Raw genomic sequence first — 25,704 nt, 5'->3', positions numbered from 1 at the left:
AAAAAGAAAAGGAAAGGAAAAGATTTGTACTCAAAATTTGGGACATAGCTTAGGCCCCAATCAGGTAATTAATTTTACATACCAGACAGAAATCCCTACTGCCAACAGACATCCTAAAATTCACTCAAATCTCAAATCTCTAGGTTGGTCCCTTAAAACATTTCTTATAATCTAATCCAAACTGCAATATCTACAGACCAGGCAGATAACAAATGAGCAACAGAGATCCAAGATAACAGATCTGATAGGTGGCATATAGCTTCAACAAAGACCTAAGTAACATGGGACCTGTAACAAAAAGGTGATAAAGGAAGACTCTGGACTCTTTAGGTCAGAGGGAACAGCTAGCTATTCAGTACCATTTTACTGCTGAAGTACAGGAATATTTCTGTCCAAAGTTTCCAACTTGGCGGATTTTTATTTTTGTTTTGCAGTGCTGGGCCCTGGGCCTTAAGCACACTAGGCAAGCACTCTACCACTTAACCATACCCCAGCCCCAGATTTTTCAAAAGACTCTTACAATATGAATTTTTTTCATGAAATCTCCCAATTTAAAAAATAACAATCAACTAATTCAAATTCTTATCAAAGCACTTTTCAGGCCTCAGTTTTCATCTCAGTAAGTTCAACAAACCCACATTTTCTTGGAATTGAACAGATCTGCTGTTTCCGTAGTTTGCATTTAGAAAGCAAGTTGCATGAAAATTACAAATATCTTTTCTAGATTATCATTCAGCAAAACCAATACTCAAATTCTCAGAGGCCTATCTAGGCTGCAGCAGATTTAAATATCCTAACCAGCATTCACTATGCATCAGAACCTCAGCGTGCAATGGCAGGCCCCATTTAAATTATTTCCCACTTTTGCATAGCACAGAAGGTAACAACTCATTTGAATTTGCCCAAGCCTTCCCCAACTTCACTACTGAAAAGTCCTGTTTCAGGAACCCATCAGTCCCAGGCAAACCAGACTGACTGATTGTTCCATTAATCCAACTAGTTGAACTCCATCTAAGTTTTCTTGTGCTTGTGACAAAAAATCATTTTTAAAAAATCCATAAGGTGTGCTGGCACATGTTTGCTACTCCAGAGTCTAAGACAGGAGGATCCCAAGTTCAAGACCAGCTGGAACAACTTAACAAGACCCTGTCTCAAAGTAAAAAATAAAAAAGGGCTGGGGGTATATGTAGTTCAGTGATAGAGAGTCCCTGAGTGCAATCCCCAGTACCCTCACACACAAGGAATGAAATATAATTATAACATGTATGAACCTTGAAACAAAATACCACATACTATATGATTCCATTTACATGCCAAGTAAATACTGGCTGCTTAGGGCTGGAAAGATTTTGGGGGGAAACAGGGACTAACTAACAAAGGGTATGGGTTTCTTTTAAAGAGATGAAAATATTCTAAAATTTACTATGAGGCTGGGGACATGACTTAGTGAAAAAACACTTACATAGCCAGGCCCTAGGTTCAATCCTCAGTACCATTTGAAAGAGAAAATAGGGAAAAGAGCTGGATGTTTTGGCATGCACCTGTAATTCCAGCTACTCTAGAATTGAGGCAGGAAGATCTTGAGTTACAGGTCAGCCTGGGCAACAAAAGAAAAATGCATTAAAAAAAAATAAGGAGGAATGACAGGTCTAAGATTTGTCAAAACTGGAAGTACAGCCTCAACCAGGAAATCATTCTACTCTAAAAGGCTCCTCAAAAAGTGGGATGTATAGAAATCACTGAGGATATCCTCAAATGAAAATTCCAATTTGGCAAGTCTGGAGTGGGGCCTCATATTCCAAAACTCTAACAAACACCCAAGTGATACCAATGCTCTGGTTTGTATACAAATCTGAATAAGATTTCTCAAAAGAGTATTGGATTTTAGGTTTGGGCAGATGAGGAGACCAGAAACAAACAGAAAATTGTTTTCCATGGAATGGAACTAAGAATAAACAGCAGAAAAGTTTAGAAAAAAAAAAAAGAGGAACAATTGTTATGAGTCAAAGGAGGGAGAACAGAGAGAACAAAGTAGTATGAAGACTTTGGGGCAGAAAATTTAGATGCATTAAGGGTTGCAAAAATAATATGGGAAGTCAATCTCCTGGTAGGACAGATACGGATGGATTTTAAGTATTCAGTGCAATAATTTAAAGAACTATTTCCTTCTGTTCATTATCTTAAACTGTATACAACACATTGTTTCGTGGTACTGGGGACTGAACTCAGGGGGTACTTTAAAACTGAATTATATCTCTGGCCCTTTTGTATATTGAGACTGAGTTGTCCAGGATGGCCTTGAATTTGGAGTAGCTGGGATTACAGGGACTACAAACAGGTGTCTCAACACATTTTAACATACATATGCATAGTGAAATTATTATTATAGTCAAGCAAACTAACACAACCATTAATTCACAGTTACTTTTGTGGGGAAAGCACCTAAAATCTACTCTCTTGGTAAATCTGCAAGATACAACATTAACTATAGTCCTCTAGGATCACTAGAGATAGCAAATTAGATCTCTAGTTGTTAATTCTGTATAACTACAACTCTGTACCCTCTGACTCCCCATTTCCTTTCTGCTCCTGGTAATCATCATTCCACTGTTTCTATGTAGTTGACTGTTTTGAGAGTCCATATGTAAATGAGATCATGCAGTATTTTTTTTCTGTGCCTGGCTTATTTCACTTAGCATAATGTACTTAAGTTTCATACATGTCAAAAAATTCAGGGTCTTCTTTTTCTTTTTTTGGTACTGGGGATTGAACTCAGGGGCACTTGATCAACGAGCCACACCCCCAGCCCTATTTTTGTATTTTATTTAGAGACAGGGTCTGAGTTGCTTAGCACACCTGCTAAATTGCTGAGGCTGGCTTTAAACTCTGATCCTCCTGCCTCTGCCCCATACAAGCCAATGGGATTACAGTTGTGCACCACCGCACCTAGCTAGGGTCTTCATTTTTAAGCCTGAATAATATTCCAACCTTACATTTCACTTCGGACAATTTACCAGCTTTGGGAAACAATGGACTTTTTTGGGCTGGACTTCCTCCCTTTTTCAATTACTTTTGTCAACTTCTAGTAATAAAGTTCCAAATCATTTTATAATTCTTATTATACTGCCCAAATAAAGACTAGAACAATATTTAAATATGCCTGCAGAATTTAGTCTCTAATGTAAGAAAGAGATCCTTGAGAATAACACACACTTCTTTGCTGACCTCTTTGGAAAGTTAAATTCACCTCCTGCCATATTCTCAACATGATTAAGATGAAGGGACCATCTAGGTTAGTCTAAGAAAACATCCCTGCAAAACACTGTTTTTTGTTTGGTTGGTTTTTGGCAGCACTGGGGACTAAACTGAGGGCCTTAGGCATACCAGGCAAGCACTGTTGCCACCTAGCTATATCCCAGCAAAAAAAAAAAAAAAAAAAAAAAAAAAAAAACATTTTAATCTTCAAGGGCAACAAAATAAAAGCATTTTGTTAAAAAAAAAAATCTATGCTTCAAAATAAGATTTCTGAATGTTCATACTACATTTTCTTCCCAATAAACAGATGTAATACTCAGCACCCATAATTCCTTTCATAATGTAAATCAGAAAAACCACGCCTGTAATCCCAGGCACTTGGGAGGCTGAGGCAGGAGGATTCCAAGTTCAAGGCCAGCCTCAGCAATTTAGTAAGACCTTGTCTCAAAATAAAATATAAAAAGGGCTAGAAATTTGGCTCAGTGGAAAAGTGCCCGGAGCTCAATCCCCAGTAAAGAGAAGGGAGAAAAAAAAAAATAAAAAGCCAAGCATTAGAATAGGTATTTAGAAAAATCAGTGATCCAAATTATAGGAGTAAGTTTAGAACTTTTCACATCAGCTAGGCGTGGTACAGCATGCCTATAATGCCAGCAACTTGAGAGGCTGAAGTAGGAAGATTGCAAATTCAAAGCCAGCCTCAGCAACTTAGTGAGGTCTTAAGCAACTTTGTGAGACCCTGTATCTAAATAAAATACAAAAAAGGGCTGGGAATATGGCTCAGTGTTCTAGTGCCCCAGAGTTCAATCCCCAGTACCAATAAATAAATAGATAGATAGATAAACGGAAATTAAAAATAAAAAAGGCCAGGGACATGACTCTATAGGTAAGCACCCCTTAGGTTCAATCCCCTGTTCTAAAAAAGAGAGAGACTTTTTACATCAAATGCTAAAAACTACTCTAACTCCAACATAGCTAATTTAAAATTAAAAAGCAATTTAGACCATCATTAATTAATTATGAAGCAACCCATAAACTATTCCTGGGTGGTCTTTTAACTCCTTGTATGCTTCTACACTTGCCCCCTTCTGACCCATCCTCCAAACTATAGCCAAAGAGATCCAACACTCTACTGGGTATTAAGTCTTCAGATCTCTCATTGCCTACAACATAAAAAACCCTTTCATGGACTGGGGATATAGTTCACTGTTAGAGCACCTACTTAGCATGCAAGAGGCCCTGGATTCCATTCTCAGCAACACACACACACACACACACACACACACGAAAAAGAAAAAGCTTTTTGTGATCCCCCCCCCCCACCCCGGCCCGTGCTGGGAATCAAACTCAGGGCCTTAAACTTGCCAAGCAACAGCTCCACCACTGAGGCACATCCCCAGTCCATGATCTTGATCCCATCTACCTGCACCCATAATTTCCTACACCAGTAATACCAATCAACGTTTCAGGGCCCTCTTCCCCAGCAAACTCCCAGTCAACCAAGTCTAAAGTGAAATTTGGCATCTTGGGTAATGCCTCTTCTGGTGTCTCCAGTCTTTGGTGATCCTGCTTCTATGTCTGCTGACCAACATGTTATGGGCTTCACCTCCACTTCCATCTTAGCTTCACTTTGAACTGCGATTATTTCTGCCTCTCTGGCCGCTCAAGGGAGCTCTGTGAGAGCGAAGACGGTCTTTTCACCTAGCGTCCATAACCCTGACAACAAATTGCTATCTAATGAATAAAACATTTTCCAGCCACATCCCATTTCCACGTAGCAGCATAAGGATCAGCACAGAACTCCTTAATTCTCCCAGAATGTTCTTTCCGTTATCATAACTCCAAGAAATAGCAAAGAAACAAGGGAGAAAAGATTAACCATCTAGAACTTCCAGCCACACACAGTGAAAAGTTTGTAGCCCTTCAGGAAGAAATGATGCTGCACAGGTAAGGCCAGGTGACAGAGAGAGAGAGAGAGAGAGAGAGAGAGAGAGAGAGAGAGAGAGAGAGGGGGGGGGGAGGGAGGGAGGGAGGAGAGAGAGAGAGAGAGAACTGAATCCTGAACTGAAGCACACAGCTTCCAGGACCACCTCAAGATCACACAGCCATAAATAAAGCGAGAGCGCCTCAACCAGATCCAAGGAGCCCGACTCCAGCACGAGCTCGCAGTGGTGACCGCTTCTCCACACTTCCCCTCACCTGAAGCGGTCCATTACAGGTCCCCGAGCGGGACTAACGATAAAAATGGCGTGTCGTTGTGAGCAAAATGAAGTGGGCAACACAATGAAGTGTTATCAACACCTCCACCATTGTAAGTCGCATTCCTGGGCTGCTGGCTGCAGTTACAGACATCCATCCCGCCGACGCGAGACTGCGGGAAGATGCAACCGAGCACCTGGCTCCAGAAACATTCCAGGAGGGTTCGCTGGGAGCCCAGGTGCGCGGCCGCGCCTCCCTGGCGGTGCAGGCACCGGAGAAAGCGGAATTCCCTTTGGGGGAAGCAACGTTCGCACCCCCGGAGCTCGGCGCAGGAAAGCTGCCCGCCGCCCACTTCCCGACGGGGCACGGGAGCCGCCCACAGGCCCCGGGAGCCCGGTCCTCTCGAACCCGCGCCGCCCAGTCTCACCTGCAGGACCCAAGTACTTGATCACCCCCTGGGTCTTGAACACCTCTCGGGCAGCCAGCAGCGCGTCCTCGCCGTGAGCCGTGTAGAAGTCGCCCCGGTCGAAGAGGCGTACGGTGGTGGTCGGCTTCTCCGGCATGCTCTGGAAGAAGCGCACGAAGCCGACCTCGGCCGCGCTTTCCAACTGCAGCGTTTCCTTCGGTTGCACCGCCATTTCGGAACCTATCTACAGGCGAACGGAGGCAGCAGCACGACCCAGCACCCACCAGGATGTTTCCCGCCTCCCCTCCCTCGCCCCCCGGCGGCGTCCGGCCTCTGAGGCCGCGTCCAATCAGCATCCAGTGTTGCACCTCGGTGGGTGGGAGTCCGCCGCGGTAGCCAATCATAAACGGACGCCGTCCAGCTTCCCGCGCACGCTGAGGACTCTGCTTACTGCGCATGCCTGCGGGGTCACCCGCAGACCCTCGGACGCGAATCCTTAAAATAGAACAGTTCTCCGGGTTTTCCTGGGTGCGCCCCTAGCAGCCCAGGTGGGCGGGCAGCTGGGGTAGGCGGTGACCAGATGGGAAGCTATTGAGTTTATTTTGTGCCTTGAAGCTTGGTAATAAAATCACTAAGAAGCTTGAAAACAAAACCTAGTCTTCCTTCTCTCAGTATGTTTCTTAAACTTGTTCCCGGGACTTTCTCCCTTTTCCTTTCTAAGCAAACTGCCAACGTCAATATTTCAGGTTTATACTCCACAGCCTTTTTACTGCTCCCTGTTAGCCAGATTTTTTTTTCCATTGTCCCATCCGTTGAATTCATTGGAAAACATTGATTTAGCGGGGCATGGTGGCTCACGCCCTTAATCCCTGTGCCTCTAGAGGCTAAAGCAGGAGGATCAGGATCACAAAATTGGAGGCTAGCCTCAGCAATTTAGCTAGGCCGTGTCTCAAAAAATAAAAAAGGTCTGTGGTTAAGCGCCCTGAGTTCAATCCCCAGTAGCCACTCCCCCTCAAAATTAAGTTGGGCCTGGGGGCTATCTTTCCGTGGTAGAATGCTTAGCATGTGGGAGGTTCTGGGTTCAGTGCTCTTCCCCGGAAAGGAAGGGGAGAAAAAAGGAAAAACATTTATAAGGCCTGAAAGATGTCATAGTGTTCTTGGTTCTGGGATCACCAGCAAGTAGAAAACTCAAAACATTTGTTCTGCTTACCTTCTAATGAATGGTTTCAGGTAATGTAGTAGATAACCTAAATGTTGCCAAGTGTTTGGGCAAGAAAAAATTCAGAAGGTGAGGGGGTTGAAATATTTTTAAACCTTAAGCAATGACCTGGAGGAAGTCAGTATTCCTTCTGCTGACTTAATACCTTAGAAAGGTATTGTCGCTGTAGGCAAAGGTGTAACATCTGCAGTCAAGGGGAGAGAGAAAGAATGTCCAAGTGCTATGCCCTTTTTCAATGCTTTATTGAAAATCACTCAATACACTTTCGCTCTATAGGTTCTTAATCAAGAAATAACACTTAATGCTGGGTACTGCAATAGACATGATCAATTCAAAGGGAAAAATTCTAAGTTAATTTTTAAGCACTGCAAACACTTAATCATGACAGACCTATTACAGACATTCCCTCTGCATGCTAAGCTTAAGTGCTAGGTTTAGAGTCTTAAGTCTTAGATCATAAGTCCAGCAGATGCACACTCCCTCGGACTGCAGCAACCAGGTCAGGAACCCGTAGAGGCTTCTCCTGGTGTGGAGTTGGTGGCTAGCTGAGGACACTGTTGTAAGACAATGTCGCTGTCCTTACCAGGGTCAAGAGGCTGCTGTAGAGTTTTGAGAGTTGTGAGGACAATGCAGAGGATTAGGCAGATGATAAGAGTTGGGATGTCAGTCTAGGTCCTCATCAGGCTCAAGCTTGTGTGCATCAGTGTCAGCTGGCTCCAGAGTCTGTTCATTTGTTCCATCATTTATACTAAATTTTGGGAGCTCCTGGTCGCCCTTTGGGTCCCTATCACCAGGTCTCTTTCTTTTTTTTTTTTTTTTTTTTTAGAATTTTTAAATATTTATTTATTTATTTTTAGTTTTCGGTGGACACAACATCTTTATTTTGTTTTTATGTGGTGCTGAGGATAGAGCCCAGTGACCCTCGCATGCCAGGCAAGCGCGCTACAGCTTGAGCCACATCCCCAGCCCTCACCAGGTTTCTTAGTGATATCTTGCATTTAGAGTCAGGACATATGGTTTGGTGATTTCTGCCCTGATATTACACTTTTGACTCTTACCAGGGTTACAACAAATGACATGTGACTTCATCCTGACTCTTACCAGGGTTGTGAAAAGTGACTTGCTTTTATCAGGCTATACCTGTTGACATATTGGAGAGCTTTGTAGGCTTGCCTAGTGAGACTGAAGGTTTATTTTAAAATGGAGTTTTAAAATGGAATTGCTCAGGCTAAGGCCTAAGGCCATACTTACAGGTATCGCACTCTTAAGTGGTCACTCTTCCCCCAAAGAAGGGGCCCCAAAATATTCTGCAGCAAAATCACCCTAGGAGCTTTTCAAACACATATCTGAGTCCCACTCACCTATAATGAGTTGTAATGTCTGGAGAAAGGGCCTTTCAGTCTTTTTAAAAAAGTTTCTGTGGTCTGGAGGAGTGATGGTGAATGCCTATACTCCCTGCAATTCTAGGAGGTTTAGAATTTCTAGTAGGAAAGAAAATCCCAAGTTCAAGGCCAGCATGGGAAACTTAGTGAGATAATGTCTCAAAAATTATTATTATTATTTTTTAAAGGGCTGGGGATGTAACTCAGGGGTAAAGCCCCCTGGATTCTATCCCCTAAGTATAAAAACAAAAATAAATCAGCTTCTTGAGTATTCCTGACAATCAGTTCAATTCAGAAACAAATGGCCTACAGGTTAAAATTCAAATGCTTTGGATAATTGAAGAAAGTTTGGACTGCATGTGACCTTCCCAGCAACGTGGCTAACTTGGCAACAACATTCCCCTCTTCTTTCCCTAACTCTGATCTGCGCCCAAGAACTTCCTTTCCTTTGCACCTTGTGAGTTCCTCACACACTTCGCCCTCCCCAGTCCATTGTATTGCCCACTTTGGATTTTCCTCTTGTCCTCAACTCAGACATCTTAGGAAAGCCTGCTCAGCTTCCACAAGTGTAATTATTTGCATTTTCCTCCAACGTCCCACTTAATTCATAGATTTTATTACAATATTTACCATGTTGTTTTAGGAATATATTTGCCTTTCTTACTGTACACCTGAAAAGGACAGGGATGATACTTATGTATGTTTATTCACAGTTAATAATATTGGTACCAGGTATGGTGGCACATACCTGTAATCCCAGCGGCTCAGGAGGCTGAGACAGGAGGATCACAAGTTCATAACCAGCCTCAGCAACGGTGAAGTGCTTAGCAACTCAGTGGTTGAGTGCCCCTGAGTTCAATCACCAGTACAGAAAATAATAAGTATAGTGGCAGACATTTTATCAACATCTACTGATTTGGGGGTTGTTGTTTTGTTTTGTGGTATTGAGGTTTGAACTCAGGCCAGGTGTGTTTTATCAAAGAGCTACATCCCCAGCCCTTTTTTTTTTTTTTTTTTTTGGTACCAGGGATTAAAACCAGGGGTGCTTAACCGGTGAAACACATCCCCAGCCTTTTTGTATTTTATTTAGAGCCTAGGTTTCACTGAGTTACTTAACATATCCCTGTTGCTGAGGCTGGCTTTGAATTCATGATCCTCCTGCCTCAGCCTCCAGAGCCACTGCACCAGGCTCCCTATTTTTTTTTTTTTTTTTTGATGCTGCTGGGGATTGAACTCAGGTCCTGTGCATGCAAGGCAAGCACTCTCCCAACTGACCTATATCTCCAGCCTCTTTGTATTTTTTGAAACAGGGTTTTGCTAAGTTGTCCAGGCTGCACATGAACTTGTGATCCTCCTGTTTCCGTCTCCTAAGTTGTTTTTGTTTGCTTGTTTGTTTTTGGTACCTAAGATTTAACCCAGTGAGCCTTAACCACTGAGCAACATCCCCATTTTTTTTTTTTTTTTTTTTTTTGCTGGGGCGGGGGGCAGTACTGGGGGTTGAACTCAGGGACACTTGACCACTGAACCACATCCCCAACCCTATTTTGTATCTTATTTAGAGACAGAGTCTCACTGAGTTGCTTAGAGCTTTGCTTTTTGCTGAGGCTGGGTTTGATCTTGTTATCCTCCTGTCTCAGCCTCCCAAGCTACTGGGATTACGAGTATGCACCACTGTGCCCCAGTTCTTGTTTTTCTAATTTTGAGACAGGGTCTTGCTAACTTGCTGAGACTGACCTCAAACTTGGGATCCTCCTACTTCGGCGTCTGAGTTGCTGGATTTCAGGCATGCACCAGGCCCAGTAAAGTTGTGTGGTACTTTTTAAGTTTTTTACCTATGGTTCCTGTTGAGGAAGTCATTACCATTTCTGGTAAGACTTTAACTGGCATAAAGTCTAGAAAATTCGTCCAGCAGGCTATTAGCCCTGACAGAGGACAATGACCTTTAACCAGACTTAGAAGATAGCTGATGATTCCAGATATTTTTTCCTACAAAATGTCATTGAGGATTTGGCATGCTTGAAGACCAGCTTCAAATTAGAATTGAATATGTGCTTGTAATCATTTTGTATAAGAGGTTGTTTTAACAGTATCTGTTTATTCAACCATATAGATGTATTAACTGCTGATGATAAACTCTTATGTTAAATAATTGTGTCTTACTTAAGTTTCATATAATTCCCCATCTCACTTGGAAAACTGAATTTATAAACATAACTGGCAAGGGACTAGGGATATAGCTGAGTGATAAAATGCTTGCCTAGCATACATGAGGTTCTATATACAGAACTGGGGGGAAAAAACAACTTTAGGCAAATAATTTTCTGGTCACTAGATTGTTCAGGAGAGATGCAATAAATTGGTGGCAGAGATCAGTGAAAATGTTTAAGACATTAGAAAAAAACATTTCTGAGGGAGAATCACAGGGTCTGGCAACTAGAAGAATGGAGGTGAAAAGGAAAGGAACTTTGGACTTGGTTCATGGTGTGGGCATTAACTGATTTTGAGAAAACAATAAATAAAGTGGGGCTGAGGATGTAGCTCAGTGATACAGCACTTTGACTAAGATGCATGAGACCCTCCATGCATCTAAGTCAAAAAAAGGAGGGAAAAAGAGGGAGAGATGAAATAGGTTTATGGAGAAAGATGTGACATCATTGAAACAGTCTAAAATTTAAGATGAACAGAAATGGGAATTGTGCATCTGTTATCATATAGTCAGATGGTAACTAAGTCGAGAGAATGGATGAAGTCCTCTAGGAGGAAAGACAGAAATAAGGACAAATCCTGGGAACATCAGTATCGATATGGTCAATGGAAGAGAAAAATAACCAGAAGAAATCAGTGAACATTCAGCACAGTGACAGACCTTGGAGAATATTCATTGCTAATTAGTCAGCGTCAACCTTAGTAAGAATATCTTCAGAAGAAATAGGACAGACTAGAAAGCAATGTGTTGAAGAATGTGCCAGTTAGTGATTTATTGCCCCTTTCAAACTTCCCCTTTTGCGGGTGGAGGGGGCAGTATGAGGGATTGAACTCAGAGGCATTCAACCACTGAGCTACAACCCCAGCCCAACTTTGTATTTTATCTAGAGAAAGGGTCTCAATGAGTTGCTTAGCACCTTGCTCTTGCTGAGGCTGGCTTTGAATTTTCCATCCTCCTGCCTCAGCCTCCAGAGTCCCTAGATTACAGGTAGTTGGGCAAGCCTGAATGAAATTCACCCTTTTTATTTTTTGCCTGCTCTGTGAAAGTGGATCTGAAGCTTGGTCAGCAGAGGGCACTAGAGAGGCACTGCAGAAGGAAAGGATCCTTTCCTAGTACTGATGTGAAGGCCCGCATTTGAACCATAATTGTTTATTATTATGTTAAGATATTGATAATGGGGCCAAGCAGCGGAGGCACATGCCTGTAACACCAGCAGCTCAGAGACTGAGGCAGGAGGATCAAAAGTTCAAAGCTAACCTCAGCAATTTAGCAAGGCCCTAAGCAATTTAGTGACCTCCTATTTCAAAAAATAAAAAGGGCTAGGAATATGGCACTCCCTGGTACCAGAAAAAAAAAAAAAAAATAGATAGATTGATACAGCGTGTACTGAGTGCTGCTCTAACTCAACCATAGTAATAATTTACAATATTCTCCATCAATTCTTCCTCAACACACAAGACCAAAAAACAGAACATTAAGATTCATTCTGAATAAAATTATTTTTCTATGTAAAAGTTCTATATTGTCATGTGTTATATATTACACATGTAAATATTTATGCAGAATTCTAACTTGTAATTAGCACTCAGAGCATTTTTGTTTTGTTTTAGTTACTGGTGCTGGGGATTGAACCCAGGGCCTTGAGCATGCTAAGCATGTACTTTGCCACTGAGCTACATCCTCAGCAATTATTTATCAGAGGTAAATGCTAGAAAATTTGATTCAAACAAAGTTAGGAAATTCAAAATGTTTTATTCATAAAAAAAGTTTATGTACAAGTGTCAAAGTAAATAGAAAGGCAGTTTCAATCACAAATCATTCAAACACTACTGTGGAAGCATATTTAATGCACACTCTTCAATATTAAGCATAAATAATTTTACCTATTCAGCCAAAGTACCTGGTTTTATATTATTAGATTTGTACATGTAAGACACTGGTCAAATTTTAAGATTGATAATGCCAATTTCAAGTTGCTTATATTGTGAATACAAGCTAATTTTTACAAATATATGTTAACCAACAAAACAGTAACCCTCAAAGGTCTTCCTTTTTTTTCCATCTTCATATGTTCGTAATCTGAGTTCTTTTGATAACTTCCTTTCTTGTGGTTAATCTTCACATTACAGTAGTTATGTACTGAGTTCTCTATGCATCTCACCCATCTCCTTTATCTGAAACAGAGGGGGAAAGTACAGAAATTTTAAAATAATTTTGTTCATTGTAAAATAGTTTTTCAAAAACCTATTCATTTAGGTTTTTAAATGAATGACTCATTTATGTAAATAAAAAAGAGAAAGTTATATTACAAGGAAACATATTATAGGCATTATCCAAGCTGTTATTCGAATCAAAATGGCCAATGTTAACTAGGAAAAGAATAAACTAGACCTTTAAGAATAGACAAGATTTTTACTAAATGCATGCTATTTTTATACCAAAGAAGAATCAAATCATATTATTTTTTTGCAGGGGGTAGGAGTGGGATGGGGGTATCAGGGATTGAACTCAGGGCACTCGACCACTGAGTCACATCCCCAGCCCTTTTTTCTATTTTTATTTAGAGACAGGATCTCACTAAATTGCTTAGTTCCTTGCTGTTGCTGAGGCTGGCTTTGAAATGGAGATCCTTCTGCCTCAGCCTCCAAAACCACTGGGATTACAGGCATGTGCCACTGTACTCAGCATCATTTTCTATTATTGATCTTTCATTTTATAAGTGAGGAAAATTGAAGTTCTTTTTTGGGAGAGCAGTACTGGGGACTGAACCCAGGGCACTTTACCACTGAACTATGTTCCTAGCCCCTTCCTTTTTTGTGTGTGTGTCAAGGTGTCATTAAATTGCTGAGGCTGGCCTCAAATTTGTAATCATCCTGCCTCAGCCTCCCAAATTGCTGGGATTACAGGCAAGAGCCACCGTGCCTAGCAGGAAACTGGAGTTCAGAATTAGGTGACCTGTCCCAGATCTCACTATTAATTAGGGGTAGAACTGAAACAACAATGATAGCAGGTCTGTACTATTATTTCCATTTTTCAGATAAGAAAGCATGGAGGTTTAAAGAAGTTGTACTGTCTAGTTAGTAAGTGGCCAAACCCAGGTCTATATTGCTCTTAATTATATATTATATCATTTTGCCTGTCAATATTCAGTTGAGGGACAGTCCCCTGGGCCTATGATCGCCAATTAGATAAGCCAGATGATCTATTATAGAACAGGAAGAAAATGTTAGAACTTTCTGGTTTTATTAAGATTTTTTTCAATATTCTTTTACATTTGTTTTTGTTATTTTATAAAATATTAGTAAGTGGCACCTATACAACTACAAATAAATATGCAAATATACAAAAATTGGTGAATATGCAGAAAATGTTATTGATAGAATTCAAGGACAAATGTGTTCACATCCAATTCCAAGTGACTGCAACACACTAACAATCTGATACTGACTTCACCCTGGTGTGGACAACTAGTTAGTATGTAATAGATTTACTATGATAAATTAAATTCATCTTAAATTATTATTACCTATTGATACAGACACAATAAATCAGATCATTAACCACAAGGAGCTTTTCTAATATGACTCCACTAGAATATGGCTCTAAAAGATTCCTTTAAATGTTGACACTAGTGAAGCAGAATTCAATATAAGGGGGTCTGCCATGAAACTCATACATTAAGACGTAAGAGTTCATTCTCAGACCCTAAGGATTGTCCCTAAGATCCTAAGGACCTTCAGTATAAATGAGATCCATCTGTATCTAGGAAAGAACAATTACTACTAAGGAATGAGAGACTAAACAGGGTTTTTTTAAAATTACATAGACAGTCCATTTACCTCAGCCTTCTCATACTTTGTTGTTTTCTTCCTTCTGGAAATAACCTGAAAGGGAGATAAATGATTACTACTTTAGTATTGCTACTCAAACATTAAAGTCTAGATTGATGTATGTGCTTTTAATGTACCATAATCCCATCTCGACAATTTCAAACTCTATTAACATGTTTCTTAAGTGAAAAATTGACTACTAACCTAAAAAAAGTGCACCACAACCATTGAAACGAACCAAAAAATATATCGAGAAAACAGTGAATCATCTTTTAGTGCAATTCAAGAGTGTGATGTACATTCTTCTTTTTCCATATTAAAACAAACACATATATGTAAGTTTGAGGGTCTAAATATGGGCTGTTATATCAATTCCATCTTGGAACAGATTTTTTGATCTTCCAGATCAAAAGAGCTAGACTGAACTCATTGACAACAGAACATAGCATGGAATACTGCTATTTACTCATGCATCTTCCTGCTAATATACTCTCAGGTTATTTTCCAGATTCAGCCTTACAAACAGCACTGCAAGACAAACTTTGTGCTTCCTTTTTGCAACTTGTAATTTCATTTCTACAGGACGAATAGATTTCTATGAATCTTTCATGTTGGCTTTGCCAACAATTTATTTATGGATAAATTGTCTATCCATACCAGTTGCCATCCCTTTTTTTCCTCATCAATTTGTAGGATCTCTTTGCATACTATGCATAATATCAATTTTTTAATAATCATAAATATTTTTCCCAGTCTATCATTGATTTTTTTTTTAATATAGAAACTCATTACATTACCCAGGCTAGTCTGGAACCTCAGCCTCCCAAGTACCTGGGATTATAGGTGTGACCATGGGGCCCAGCTTCACACTTTTTACTTTATAATATTTTTTGACATATAAAACGTCACAAACATTTAATTTTGAGTCAATCATGCTGACACATGCTTGGAATTCCAGATATTCAGGATATTCTGAGGCAGGAAGATCAAAAGTTCCAGCTCAGCCAGGTTCAGTGGCATACGCCTATAATCCTAGCAGATCAGGAGGCTGAGACAAGAGGATGGCAAGTTTAAAGCCAGCCTCAGTAACTTATCAAGGTCCAAAGCACCTTAAAAAACCCTATCTCAAAAAATAAGGATGGTGATGTGGTTAACTCAGTAGTTAACACTCCTGGTACCAAATAAATAAATAAATAAATAAATAAAGTTTAACTTATATAGTCTTTTATGGATTTTAGATTTCTTGCCTTAGATGGTTTTCCTTATCACAAAGTTATAGAAACATTTTCTAAGTTAAATTTTCTTGAAATTTATCTTTCTGCCCATTCCTTTTACATTACTAGGCTCTGCATACACTTGTCACACACAGTTGGGCATGGCCTGTGCCCTGGTGGGGTGAAATAGGAATTCAACGTTTGTTTTATTGACATGGAGCAGGGTTACTCTACTGAATTAAAAATACAGGGCTACGGTTGTGGCTCAGTGGTAGAGCACTTGCCTAGCATGTGAGAGGCAGTGGGTTCAATCCTCAGCACCACATAAAAATAAATAAATAAAACAAAAGTATTGTATCTATCTATAACTGAAAAAAATTTTTTCAAAAATTTAAATATATAGGTTCCTACATATCCTCAAATCTATTTCTGAATTCTGTTGTGTTGATGAAATTTACTGATGAACCGCCCTGCTTGACATTCATTCACTACAGAATTATAAAATTAGCGGGGGTGGATAAAAATTTTGCTTTATTTAATATGTTTTAGAACACGAATGTGGTACTTGTTTGTTGAACAGGGAATCAAACCCAGGAGCATCTAAACACTGAGCCACATCCCTATCCCCTTTTTTATTTTGAGACAGGGTCTTGCTAAGTTGCTTTAAACCTCACTAAATTGCTGAGGCTGGCTTTGAACTCTCAATCCTCTTGCCTTAGTCTTCCAAGACGCTAGGATTATGGGTGTGTGCACTATGGCCAGTCAGCAGATTTTTTTGTTTTATTTTTTTAAATATTTTTTTTTAGTTGTAGGTGGACACAATATCTTTATTTATTTATTTTTATGTGGTACTGAGGATTGAACCCAGTGCCTCGCAAGGCAAGTGCTCCATCACTGAGCCACAACCCCAGCCCTGCAGTTATTTTAATTAACTTTTTTTCCCTTTTATTGCCATGCTGGAGATCAAACCCTGTGTTCCATGGATGCAAGGCAAGCACTCTCCTAATGAACTACACCCTCAGCTTTAACTTTTAAGAATATATTTGAAAACCCATGACATGGTGCACATCTGTAATCCCAGCAATTTGGGAGGTTGAGGCAGGAGGATCAGAAGTTCAAGGCCAGACTCAGCAACTCAGCAACACCCTAAGCAACTTAGTGGTAAAATACCCCTGGGTTCAATCTCTAGTACTTAGAAAAAAAAAAAAGAAAGGAATATATTCTTAAACATATACATGTGGTCCTGAGTTTAATCCCCAATATTGGGAGCAAAAAAAGTAAGTAAAAGAATATATCCTTGCTGGGCACAGCGATGCACACCTGTAATAATACCAGCAGCTCAGGAGGCTGAGGCAGGAGGACTACAAGTTCAAAGCTAGCTTTAGCAACTTAGTGCGACCCTAAGCAACTCAGTTAGACCCGGACTTTAAATAAAATGCAAAAATAAAGGGCTAGGGATGTGGTTAAGTGCCCCTGGGTTCAATCCCCAGTATTAAAAAAAAAAAAAAAAAAAAAAAAAAAGCTATATCCTTAAATGAAATTTTTTACTTATTCTGTACTTACCAGGACAACAATACCAGCAATAACTGCTATTGTCACAACCACAATGACAGCTATAATACCAGCTTTTAGGCCCTGCATTGAAAATTCAGGGGCCTTTTCATCAACATAATAAATTAAAGTTTGACCAGGATCCAGTTCTAGTTGTTCCCCATCTACTCTCAGGTCTATTTTTGATGTACGGAACAAGGATTCCCCTTTCACCTATAACAAAAAGGAGAAAAACGAAAACATCTAAGCAAACCAATTTCAGCCACTTATAATTAAATTACATGCCAATTGTGTACCAAAGAACTGCTGCCAAAATCTTTATGGTTTCAGTAACAATGATCTGACCCACTGAAATCTTTGAAAAATTACAGGAAAATTTCAAACACATATAAATCAGATTCATATAATGAAGCTAACACCCAAATTAAAAAATATCAACATATAACCAATCTTATTTCATGTATTTGTCCTTCTATCTCTGTACCCCACTCAAGTCTGGATTTAAAAAAAAAAAAATCTCAGATTCAACAGAAATATCTCATTATCATAAAAGTTTAAACAAAACTTTTTGTAAATAAAACATTTCAATCACACCAACTAACATAGCTTTTTTAGAAATGTAAACTCTGGCCCATGTAAATTATTAGTTGAATAGGGGAGAATATACACCCAAAGTAACTACTAGGGAGGTAATAATAAGTATGAGAGAGAAGAGGGCTAGCAGGTATGCTCAGTGGTCGACTGTTTTCCTGGCATGCTCAAGGACTTGGGTTTGATCTCAGCACTATAACAAAAAAAAAAAAAAAAAGAGGAAGAGGAGGAAGAAGATGAAATAATCTAGGCAGAAAAATTTGATAGACATACAAATATACAAACAAGTAAGAAAGGAATATATGAATGACAAGGAAAACAAACTTCATTCTAAGAATCAGAGAGAAGGTTGAACTACATGTGGAGAAAAAGGTAATAAAAGATCTTGACTCCACTGAAGCATGATACACATTATATTTCTTTTTTTTAATAAGCATTTTCTTTCTTTTTTAAGAATATTATTTTTTAGTTGTAGACAGAAACAATATCTTTATTTTTATATTTTTTATGTGGTGCTGAGGATCGAACCCAGTACCCCACACGTGTGAGGCAAATGCTCTACCATTGAGCCACAACCCCAGCCCCACACATTATATTTCTGAACACATGAATAAAGTTTATACTTACATCTTTTTCAAAATAATAAGCCACATCAGCTATGTCCACATCATTTTGAGTTTTCTGAGAAGAATTTTGCACCAGATCAATAGTGATAACATTATTCTCATACTGAGGGAAACAGTAGAAAATACAGATTATTAGTGTAATCAAAAGCATATGAAAATATCAACATTCAATAGAATATTCAGTGTTTGGTTTTCTGTAATCTACATGCAGAAATATTCTTTTCCATTACTAGGTAAATTTATCACTAATAATTGAAAAAATTATCCAAGGGAATAAGACAGCAAAACTTGGGTTTTCAAAGGCTACGGAAGGTAAATATCAACAGAAATTTCACATTAAGTATCCAGGACTTACGTTGCTACGCAAATGCGTTTACCACTACTACACCATCTGCCCTTATGTCCCACCAACTTTCTGTTAAATCTCATTTATCAGAAAAAAAAATCATACCAGAATATTTGTGATAAATTTTGGATCCAGTAGATACCGAGTGGTCATCATTTCTTGAATTGCACTGTAAATAATTAAAAATTTGTGTTTTTAAAAACTTTTGTGCAAGAAGAAGGAGCTGTGCTTTCTAACCAAGCAGATGGCTTGAAGTCTACAGTCATCATTTCAAAATTTTTATTATTTTTACTCTTGGTATTATTATTTTGGTTATTACTGGATTGAATCCAGGGATGCTCTACCATTGAGTTACATATATTTCTAATCCTTTTTATTTCTTGAGACATGGTCTTGCTAAGTTGCCCAGGCAGGCCTCATACTTCTGATCTTCATTTTTCAGCCGCCTGAGCTGCCTGAATCGCTGAGATTACAGCCCCAAGCCACTGTGCCCCGAAGTGCTAAAAATTTCATGATACTTTGCAAGTAATAATAATAATAATTGGTTCAGGCTGCATCATTCATTGTTACCAAAACTGTTGAGAGCCAGTCTGAATAGAAAAAGAAAACATTCACACAGTATCCAAGAATCTGCCCAGTTTATTAATTACAAAGGGGAAAATGTTAACTCTACCAGTGGAGAAACCTGGTAGACATCACTTTAAGCAATTAACATTACCAGTGAAGGGACTAGGTAACATTATGGACCTTCTGAAGTGAGTACTGTAAAGGACACAAGATCACTTGTATAGTTTTCATATCAAAAATGTAAACCCTGCCCAGTGTGGCGGCACCTGTAATCCCAGTTACCAGGTAGGTTAAGGCAGGAGGATTCCAAGTTCAAGGCCAGCCCCAGTAACTTACTAAGACCTTGTCTCAAAAAATTTTTAAAAATAAAAGAAACTGGGAATATGACTCAGTGGTAAAGCACCCTGGGATTCAATCCCAGTAATGAGGTGGAGGAGTTTGCTACAAAGAACATCAATGGGAAAACTGGCATGATATGGGATTACAGTTAATTTCCTAACTTTAATCATCATACAGTGGTTATATATGACAACGCCTTTTTTTTTTCCCTTAAGAAACAATACATTCAAGTAGGGGAAAGGGACATGACACCTACAACTTGCTCTCAAATAGTTCTAGGAAAAATACCTGTACATGCACAGATAGATATAAAGTGCATTCACTTAACAGACAATGGGGCATATTGTTAACTGGTGAGGAAATACTGGCACAATTATTGCAAATCTATTTCAAAAAATTATTTCAAGAAAGTAAGAAAAGGCATTTAAATTTAGTTTTTCTAATGGTGCAGAATAAAAAGATTTGAGAAGCAATTCTGAAAGGAAATAGGATCCGTGTAATTGCACTTACGTCTGCAAACTTTGAACATTGTAAGGTTTTTCCCTTGCTTTGTGTTTCAGTTCAATCATGATCCAGCTGTAAAGTGAAAAGACAGTGACAATGGTCTATAACTCAATCTTTTATACTATTTTCCTAATAAACAAAAAAATGCTAAAATTCTCAAGTGGAATTACAAGAGAGCTAACAGAACAAGGATTGTTGCAGAAAGTAAATATGCTCATAATTTTTTCCCTCATTCTCATACATCCATCATACAGAACCAATCCAGAGGGAACACCCTTTCTCATATTGACCCTCTGGCCTCTGGCTACAACATATAAAGTCACATGAAAGTGAAGGCTAAGCTAGCTGTATTGGGCCCTTCTCAAGTAAAAAAAGACAAAAGGGAACTGAAAGAACCAGAGAAAATTGACCATGCGTCTCCACAAGAAAGAACTACAGAGTCAGGATTTGGGGCTTGACACCTTTCCAGTTTCCAGCTCCTTCTAACAAAGTTTTGTTAGCTTAAGCCAGCTTGAGTGTGTTTCTGTTCCTTTCCATTAAATAATCCTGGAGACAACCATCACTCCCCATCAATCTTTGTTTTGGTGCTGGGGATTAGACCCAGGGTCTTTCTACCACTGAGCCTCAGCCCTCCTATCTCACTTTCACAACACAATAAATGAGCAAATATGGAAATAGCTTAAGTTACATACATTTAACACTATTCCAACATTAAAATACTGAACAGTGTTAAGTGAAAATAAGAAAGGAAAATTATGCCTAGTATGCTACCATTTACATAAAAAAACAAAAGGGCTGGGGATGTGGCTTAGTGGTTAAGCACCCCTGAGTTCAATCCCTGGTGTACACACACACACACACACACACACACAAATGTATATATATATATTTGTCTACATATTAAATTCATATATTCTCTTTGGAAGGTGATGGAATAAACTGATGACACAGTTCTAGGCAGGTATACTGGGTAAATGGGGGCCTGGGATGGGATGGAAAGGGATACACCCTTTCCTATATTTTGAATTCTAAACCATGAAATCATATTTACATACAAAAACAAACTTAATAAATCTGAAAAGCAAAAAACCAGTAATATGGGCAGCTCCACTTACAAGGTCCTCACTCGTTCGGAGCAGGTAATTTCAGTGTCCTTGTCAGTTCTTCGGACCCCAGCAGTGTTCACACACCAGCACGTGGCAGTGCCATTGCACTGCTTGGCTTTAAAGAGCCCTTTCTCGTCACAGTCAGGGTCATACAGCCCGTCATTGTTCTGGATCGCCCCTTCCGGTTTCCCTCTTCTCCCAGACTTTGAGGAATTCATTTCTGCCTTCATCACCAAACATTTGGATGCCACTGAAAAGAAAGTTGAAAGTCAAATTGAAAAATAACTATAGTTTTACATGCCCAGGGAAAAAAACGCTTTTTAATCTAACACTAAACTCCCAGGCCAAAGATTATTTCATATTTCCATTTTCCCACACTTAATTACTTGCTGAAGATAAGAAGCTTCAGATGTAGAATAATTATGACAAAATAAAACAATTCAGATTTGAGCCAATAAAACCCTTTCCAATTTGAAGCATATCAATTAAAAAAAAAAAAAAAAAAAAACCTCTTATCAAGATAAGCTTAAAGAGCACACCTGTGACCCCAGCAGCTTGGGAGGCTGAGACAGGAGGATTGAGAGTTTAAAGTCAGCCTCAGCAATGGCAAGGCACTAAGAACACAGTGAGACCCAGTCTCTAAATAAAATACAAAAATAGGGCTAGAGATGTGGCTCAGTGGCCGAGTGCCCCTGAGTTCAATACCTGGGACCAAAAAAAAAAAAAAAAAAAAGATATGCTTAAAGGCAGTAGTAAAAGTATTTTACTCACATTTGGAACAAATGACAGTATTTTTTGTACCAATGGATGTACACTGGCATTCATCATTTTCATTCTTATAGCAGTCTGTAGCGAGCTTATAGTTTTCACAGATACATTCTAGAAAATAAAAATAAATATTACATACATACAGACAGACACACACATATACAAACAAATATAATTTTTTAAATTTAATTTTATTTTTTTAGTTGTGGTTGGACATGATACCTTTTACTTATTTATTTTTATGTGGTGCTGAGAATAGAACCCAGGGTCTTGGACATGCTAGGTGAGCATTCTACCACTGAGCCACAACCCCAGTCCCACAAATGTAATTTAAAATGTGGATCCAGCGTGGCTCAGGAGGCTGAGGCAGGGGCATCATGAGTTCAAAGCCAGCCTCAGCATCCAATCCAACTATCAACTCTGATGTCCTTGCTAAATGTTCCGACAGTAATGCCCAAGTGACAGGGACACAAAATCTTAAAAAGTGGTCCTAGGGCTGGGGATGTGGCTCAAGCGGTAGGGCGCTCGCCTGGCGTGCGTGCGGCCCGGGTTCGATCCTCAGCACCACATACCAACAAAAGATGTTGTGTCCGCCGAGAACTAAAAAATAAATATTAAAAATCCTCTCTCTCTCTCTCATTCTCTCTCTCTCTCTCCTCTCTCACTCTCTTAAAAAAAAAAAAAAAAAGTGGTCCTAAATGTTTTTTCAGCTATAATTTAAGTGCTTCCTAACTGCCTGGCACCTGCTACACAGTTTGTATACATTACACACACACAGATAGCCTAATCTGTACTCCATCTCATTTCAATTTTTTCTTTTCTTTTTTGTAGTACTAAGGATAGAACCCAAGGCCTTTCACACACGATGCAAGCCCTCTAACGCTGAGTACATCCTGGGATCCCCATTTCAATTTTTTAAACAATTGTTTTTTGTTTTTATTTTTGTTTTTGCAGTGCTTGGGATTGAATCCAGGATTCCAAGCATACACTCTATCACTGAGCTACACAATGCTGGTAAACAGCTCGCCAAAGGTCATTATCAGCTCTGCCTTTGCTATACTTTTATTTTCAGCTCTGTCCCTTCTTCTATCCTGTTAATCCCTGCCTTTCAGTTACTGCCTTTTTTTTTTAAACTCAGGGTCAATTTAACACTGAACTACATCCCTACCCCTTTTTGAGACAGATTCTCCCTAAATTATTTAAGGGTCTCATTAAATTGCTGAGGCTGGCCTTGAACTTGTGATTTTCCAGCCTCAGCCTCCAGAGTCACTGGGATTACAGTGTGCAACACCACACCTGGCTTCTACCCCATTTTCTTAAGGGATGCTTGCTTCGATAGAAACATATTTAACATTCAGAGCATTTCCTTTTTTTCCTTTTTTTTGAGACAGGGTCTCACTAAATTGCCAAGATTGGCTTTGTGATGCTCCTGCTTCAGCCTCCTGAGTCCTTGGAATTATAGACATGTGCCACCAAGCCCAGCTAGAACATTTTCTATCTTGGAAAAATTACACTTTAGATTGAATGTGGGTGCATCTTTGTTTGTTTCCTAACTACATCAAACCCTAGTATCCCATTCTCAAAGTGATACTAAGCACCCATTGAGGTAGGGATGTCAGTTTAATTGTTTTATCCTTGACTACCTGGAAAGTTCATTTTAACTTCAAATTGGCCCCTCCACCATTTCCTCTTGGCACAGTATTGGGGTTTGAACCCACGGATGCTCTAGAACTAAGCTATATCCTCCCTTTTTATTTTGAGACAGGATCTACTAAATTGCCCAGGCCAGTCTCCAGTTTGTGATCTCCGTGCTGTGATACTACATCTAGCCCATCCAATCCTTTTATCTGTCTAGTTAAGATAGTGCAAACATTTAAAACACATGACAAATAAAATAATTTTTATATCAGCACTTCATATCCCATGTTTCCAATTGGTTTTAATTTTCCCATTTAAGTTGCAATTAAGATTAACTATTCAGCTCAAGATTCAAGGTAGAAAAACATTACTTAAGAGCTTTGTCCAATTCTCCCTACTTCTAGATACTATCTTACAGATAAATCAAACAACCACAGCCAAGCTATTTCAGAGCAAGAAGAACTGGAATCAAACTAAACTATATTCTAACATTTGGATACTGACCATCCTAATGTTCACCCACCATTTAAATCTTGCTTTTAAAGACTAAAGGAAATGGAAAACTCTGGATACTATGAGGGGCGTGGGGAGATATAAACCTACATGTCTAGATTTAGGGCAGTGTTTAGAGCAACATCTAAAGGAGGGGCCTTTAGATATATAGACATATACCCAATTATTAATTATGGGATTTTCGAGGTGGTGGGATTACGGGATTTTTACCCTGTGCAATTATCTTTATTTCTGCGTTCCCTACAACAAACTTGGTTTATGCTCGTATTATTTTTAGAAAAGGGAAAACACGTTTGGTGGTCAAGTCCCAGAAGGCTCGTCTCCCGCGCGCAGGTGCATAGCGGCTCTCAGTTACCTGTCCCCGCCCGAGGCCCACATCCGGGGCCCGCTGCAGGTGCCTCGGGAGGAGGCGGGCGGAATAGCAGCGGCCACAAAGGCTCCGCTACCGGACCCGACTGGTTTCAAATCCAAAGTCGGCTGGGGCCGGGGAGGTGGGCGCGCCCCAGCTTGAGGTTCAGGTACTGAGGCCTTAGGAGCGATCCAACCTACTCACTCGGATCCCCGCCGGCCCCTTCGCCCCAACCCGGCTGCTTTCTCTAGAGACAAGTGCAAAGGGCGGCTGCTCCCTCCGTCCGCAGCGAGTGGGCGGGCGCCTTCTCACCGCCTCCACGGTGCGGAGGACCGGGACCCGCGCGCTGCCCGCGCCGTCCGGTCTTCAGGCGGCAAAGCGTGGGCTCTCGGTCCCTTCCTCGTTATTCTCGACTCCGGCGCCGAAAGCCGCCAGGTCCCGGCGGGCCCGGCCCGGCTCGGCCCAACTGCGCAACTCCGCTCCAGGTGCGCATCTCACCTTTCTGAGCCGCGGCCACCGCTGCCGTCGCCGCTGCGAGCAGGAGTCCGAACGCTAGGACCTGGGGGCGCGCCATACTGCGCGCGCGTCGAAAAGAGGGGTGCGGCGGCGTCCCGCGACTCGGTGGAGGGACTAGGGCTCAGAAAGCCGGGCGCGCGAGGCCTGGGGCGCGCGGATCCGCGTCGGTGGACCGGACTTAGGTGCGAACTCGCCTGAGGAGTGAGCGCTCTGGACGCGGCGGGGTGGAGCGCAGACTTGCGGCACCTGGCGGCCCCGCCCCTCGGCCCCTTCCCGGGGCCGCTCGACTCTGCCCGCGGGGGCCGGGAGTGAGTCACCTCCTGGGGGGCGGGGCAAGGGACAGGCTCCCATCCCCCATCCCCACCGCGGCCGTGGGGCGGGGGGGGCGCCCCCACTCCAGGTGCGCGCTCGCGTGTGGCTGCCAGGTGCTTGCTCCCTGGGAAAGAAGATAGGACTCTTGGTGGCTCCAGAGTAGGTTTGAAAATACTGAGGCTTCCTTTCCTCCGAAGGAACGCTACCAAAGTGTACACGGGAAAGGGGGTGGGTGGGGGGACGCGGGGGCGGGGAGAGTGGCAGAGAAAC

General features: G+C 40.7%; 2 protein-coding genes across 3 annotated transcripts in view; both read right to left on the bottom strand.

Moving 5' to 3' along the window:
• The window catches only part of Msh2 (mutS homolog 2), a 66,503-nt gene extending 60,328 nt beyond the window's left edge, over positions 1 to 6,175 (bottom strand). For both annotated transcript variants that reach the window (XM_026385753.2, XM_026385754.2), the window contains exon 1: positions 5,879 to 6,175. In XM_026385753.2, coding sequence (XP_026241538.2) covers positions 5,879 to 6,089 — 211 coding nt within the window. In that variant the 5' untranslated portion in view covers positions 6,090 to 6,175. The remainder of the gene's footprint in view (positions 1 to 5,878) is intronic.
• Positions 6,176 to 12,796: 6,621 nt separating this feature from the next.
• Epcam (epithelial cell adhesion molecule) lies at positions 12,797 to 25,180 on the bottom strand. The gene is made up of 9 exons (XM_026385761.2): positions 25,105 to 25,180; positions 22,110 to 22,217; positions 21,348 to 21,588; positions 20,239 to 20,304; positions 18,928 to 18,991; positions 18,478 to 18,579; positions 17,272 to 17,472; positions 14,504 to 14,548; positions 12,797 to 12,838 (listed from the first exon to the last, which is right to left on the bottom strand). The coding sequence occupies exons 1-9, from the start codon at positions 25,178 to 25,180 to the stop codon at positions 12,797 to 12,799; spliced, it is 945 nt and encodes a 314-aa protein (XP_026241546.2).
• Between the last annotated feature and the right edge of the window lie 524 nt (positions 25,181 to 25,704).

Source organism: Urocitellus parryii, chromosome 12, assembly GCF_045843805.1.
Source record: "Urocitellus parryii isolate mUroPar1 chromosome 12, mUroPar1.hap1, whole genome shotgun sequence".
NCBI lineage: Eukaryota > Metazoa > Chordata > Mammalia > Rodentia > Sciuridae > Urocitellus > Urocitellus parryii.
The sequence above is the reverse complement of the archived record's forward strand: the minus strand, read 5'-3'. Positions and strand labels throughout refer to the sequence as shown.

Excerpts from the sequence above, each read along its gene's own strand:
- Epcam (XM_026385761.2), bottom strand. The coding sequence starts at position 25,180 with ATGGCGCGCCCCCAGGTCCTAGCGTTCGGACTCCTGCTCGCAGCGGCG. Across the intron at positions 17,473-18,477 it reads CTTATTATTTTGAAAAAGAT|GTGAAAGGGGAATCCTTGTT; the intron begins GTAAGTATAAAC and ends TTTTTGTTATAG. Across the intron at positions 14,549-17,271 it reads TTGCTGGTATTGTTGTCCTG|GTTATTTCCAGAAGGAAGAA; the intron begins GTAAGTACAGAA and ends TCTCCCTTTCAG.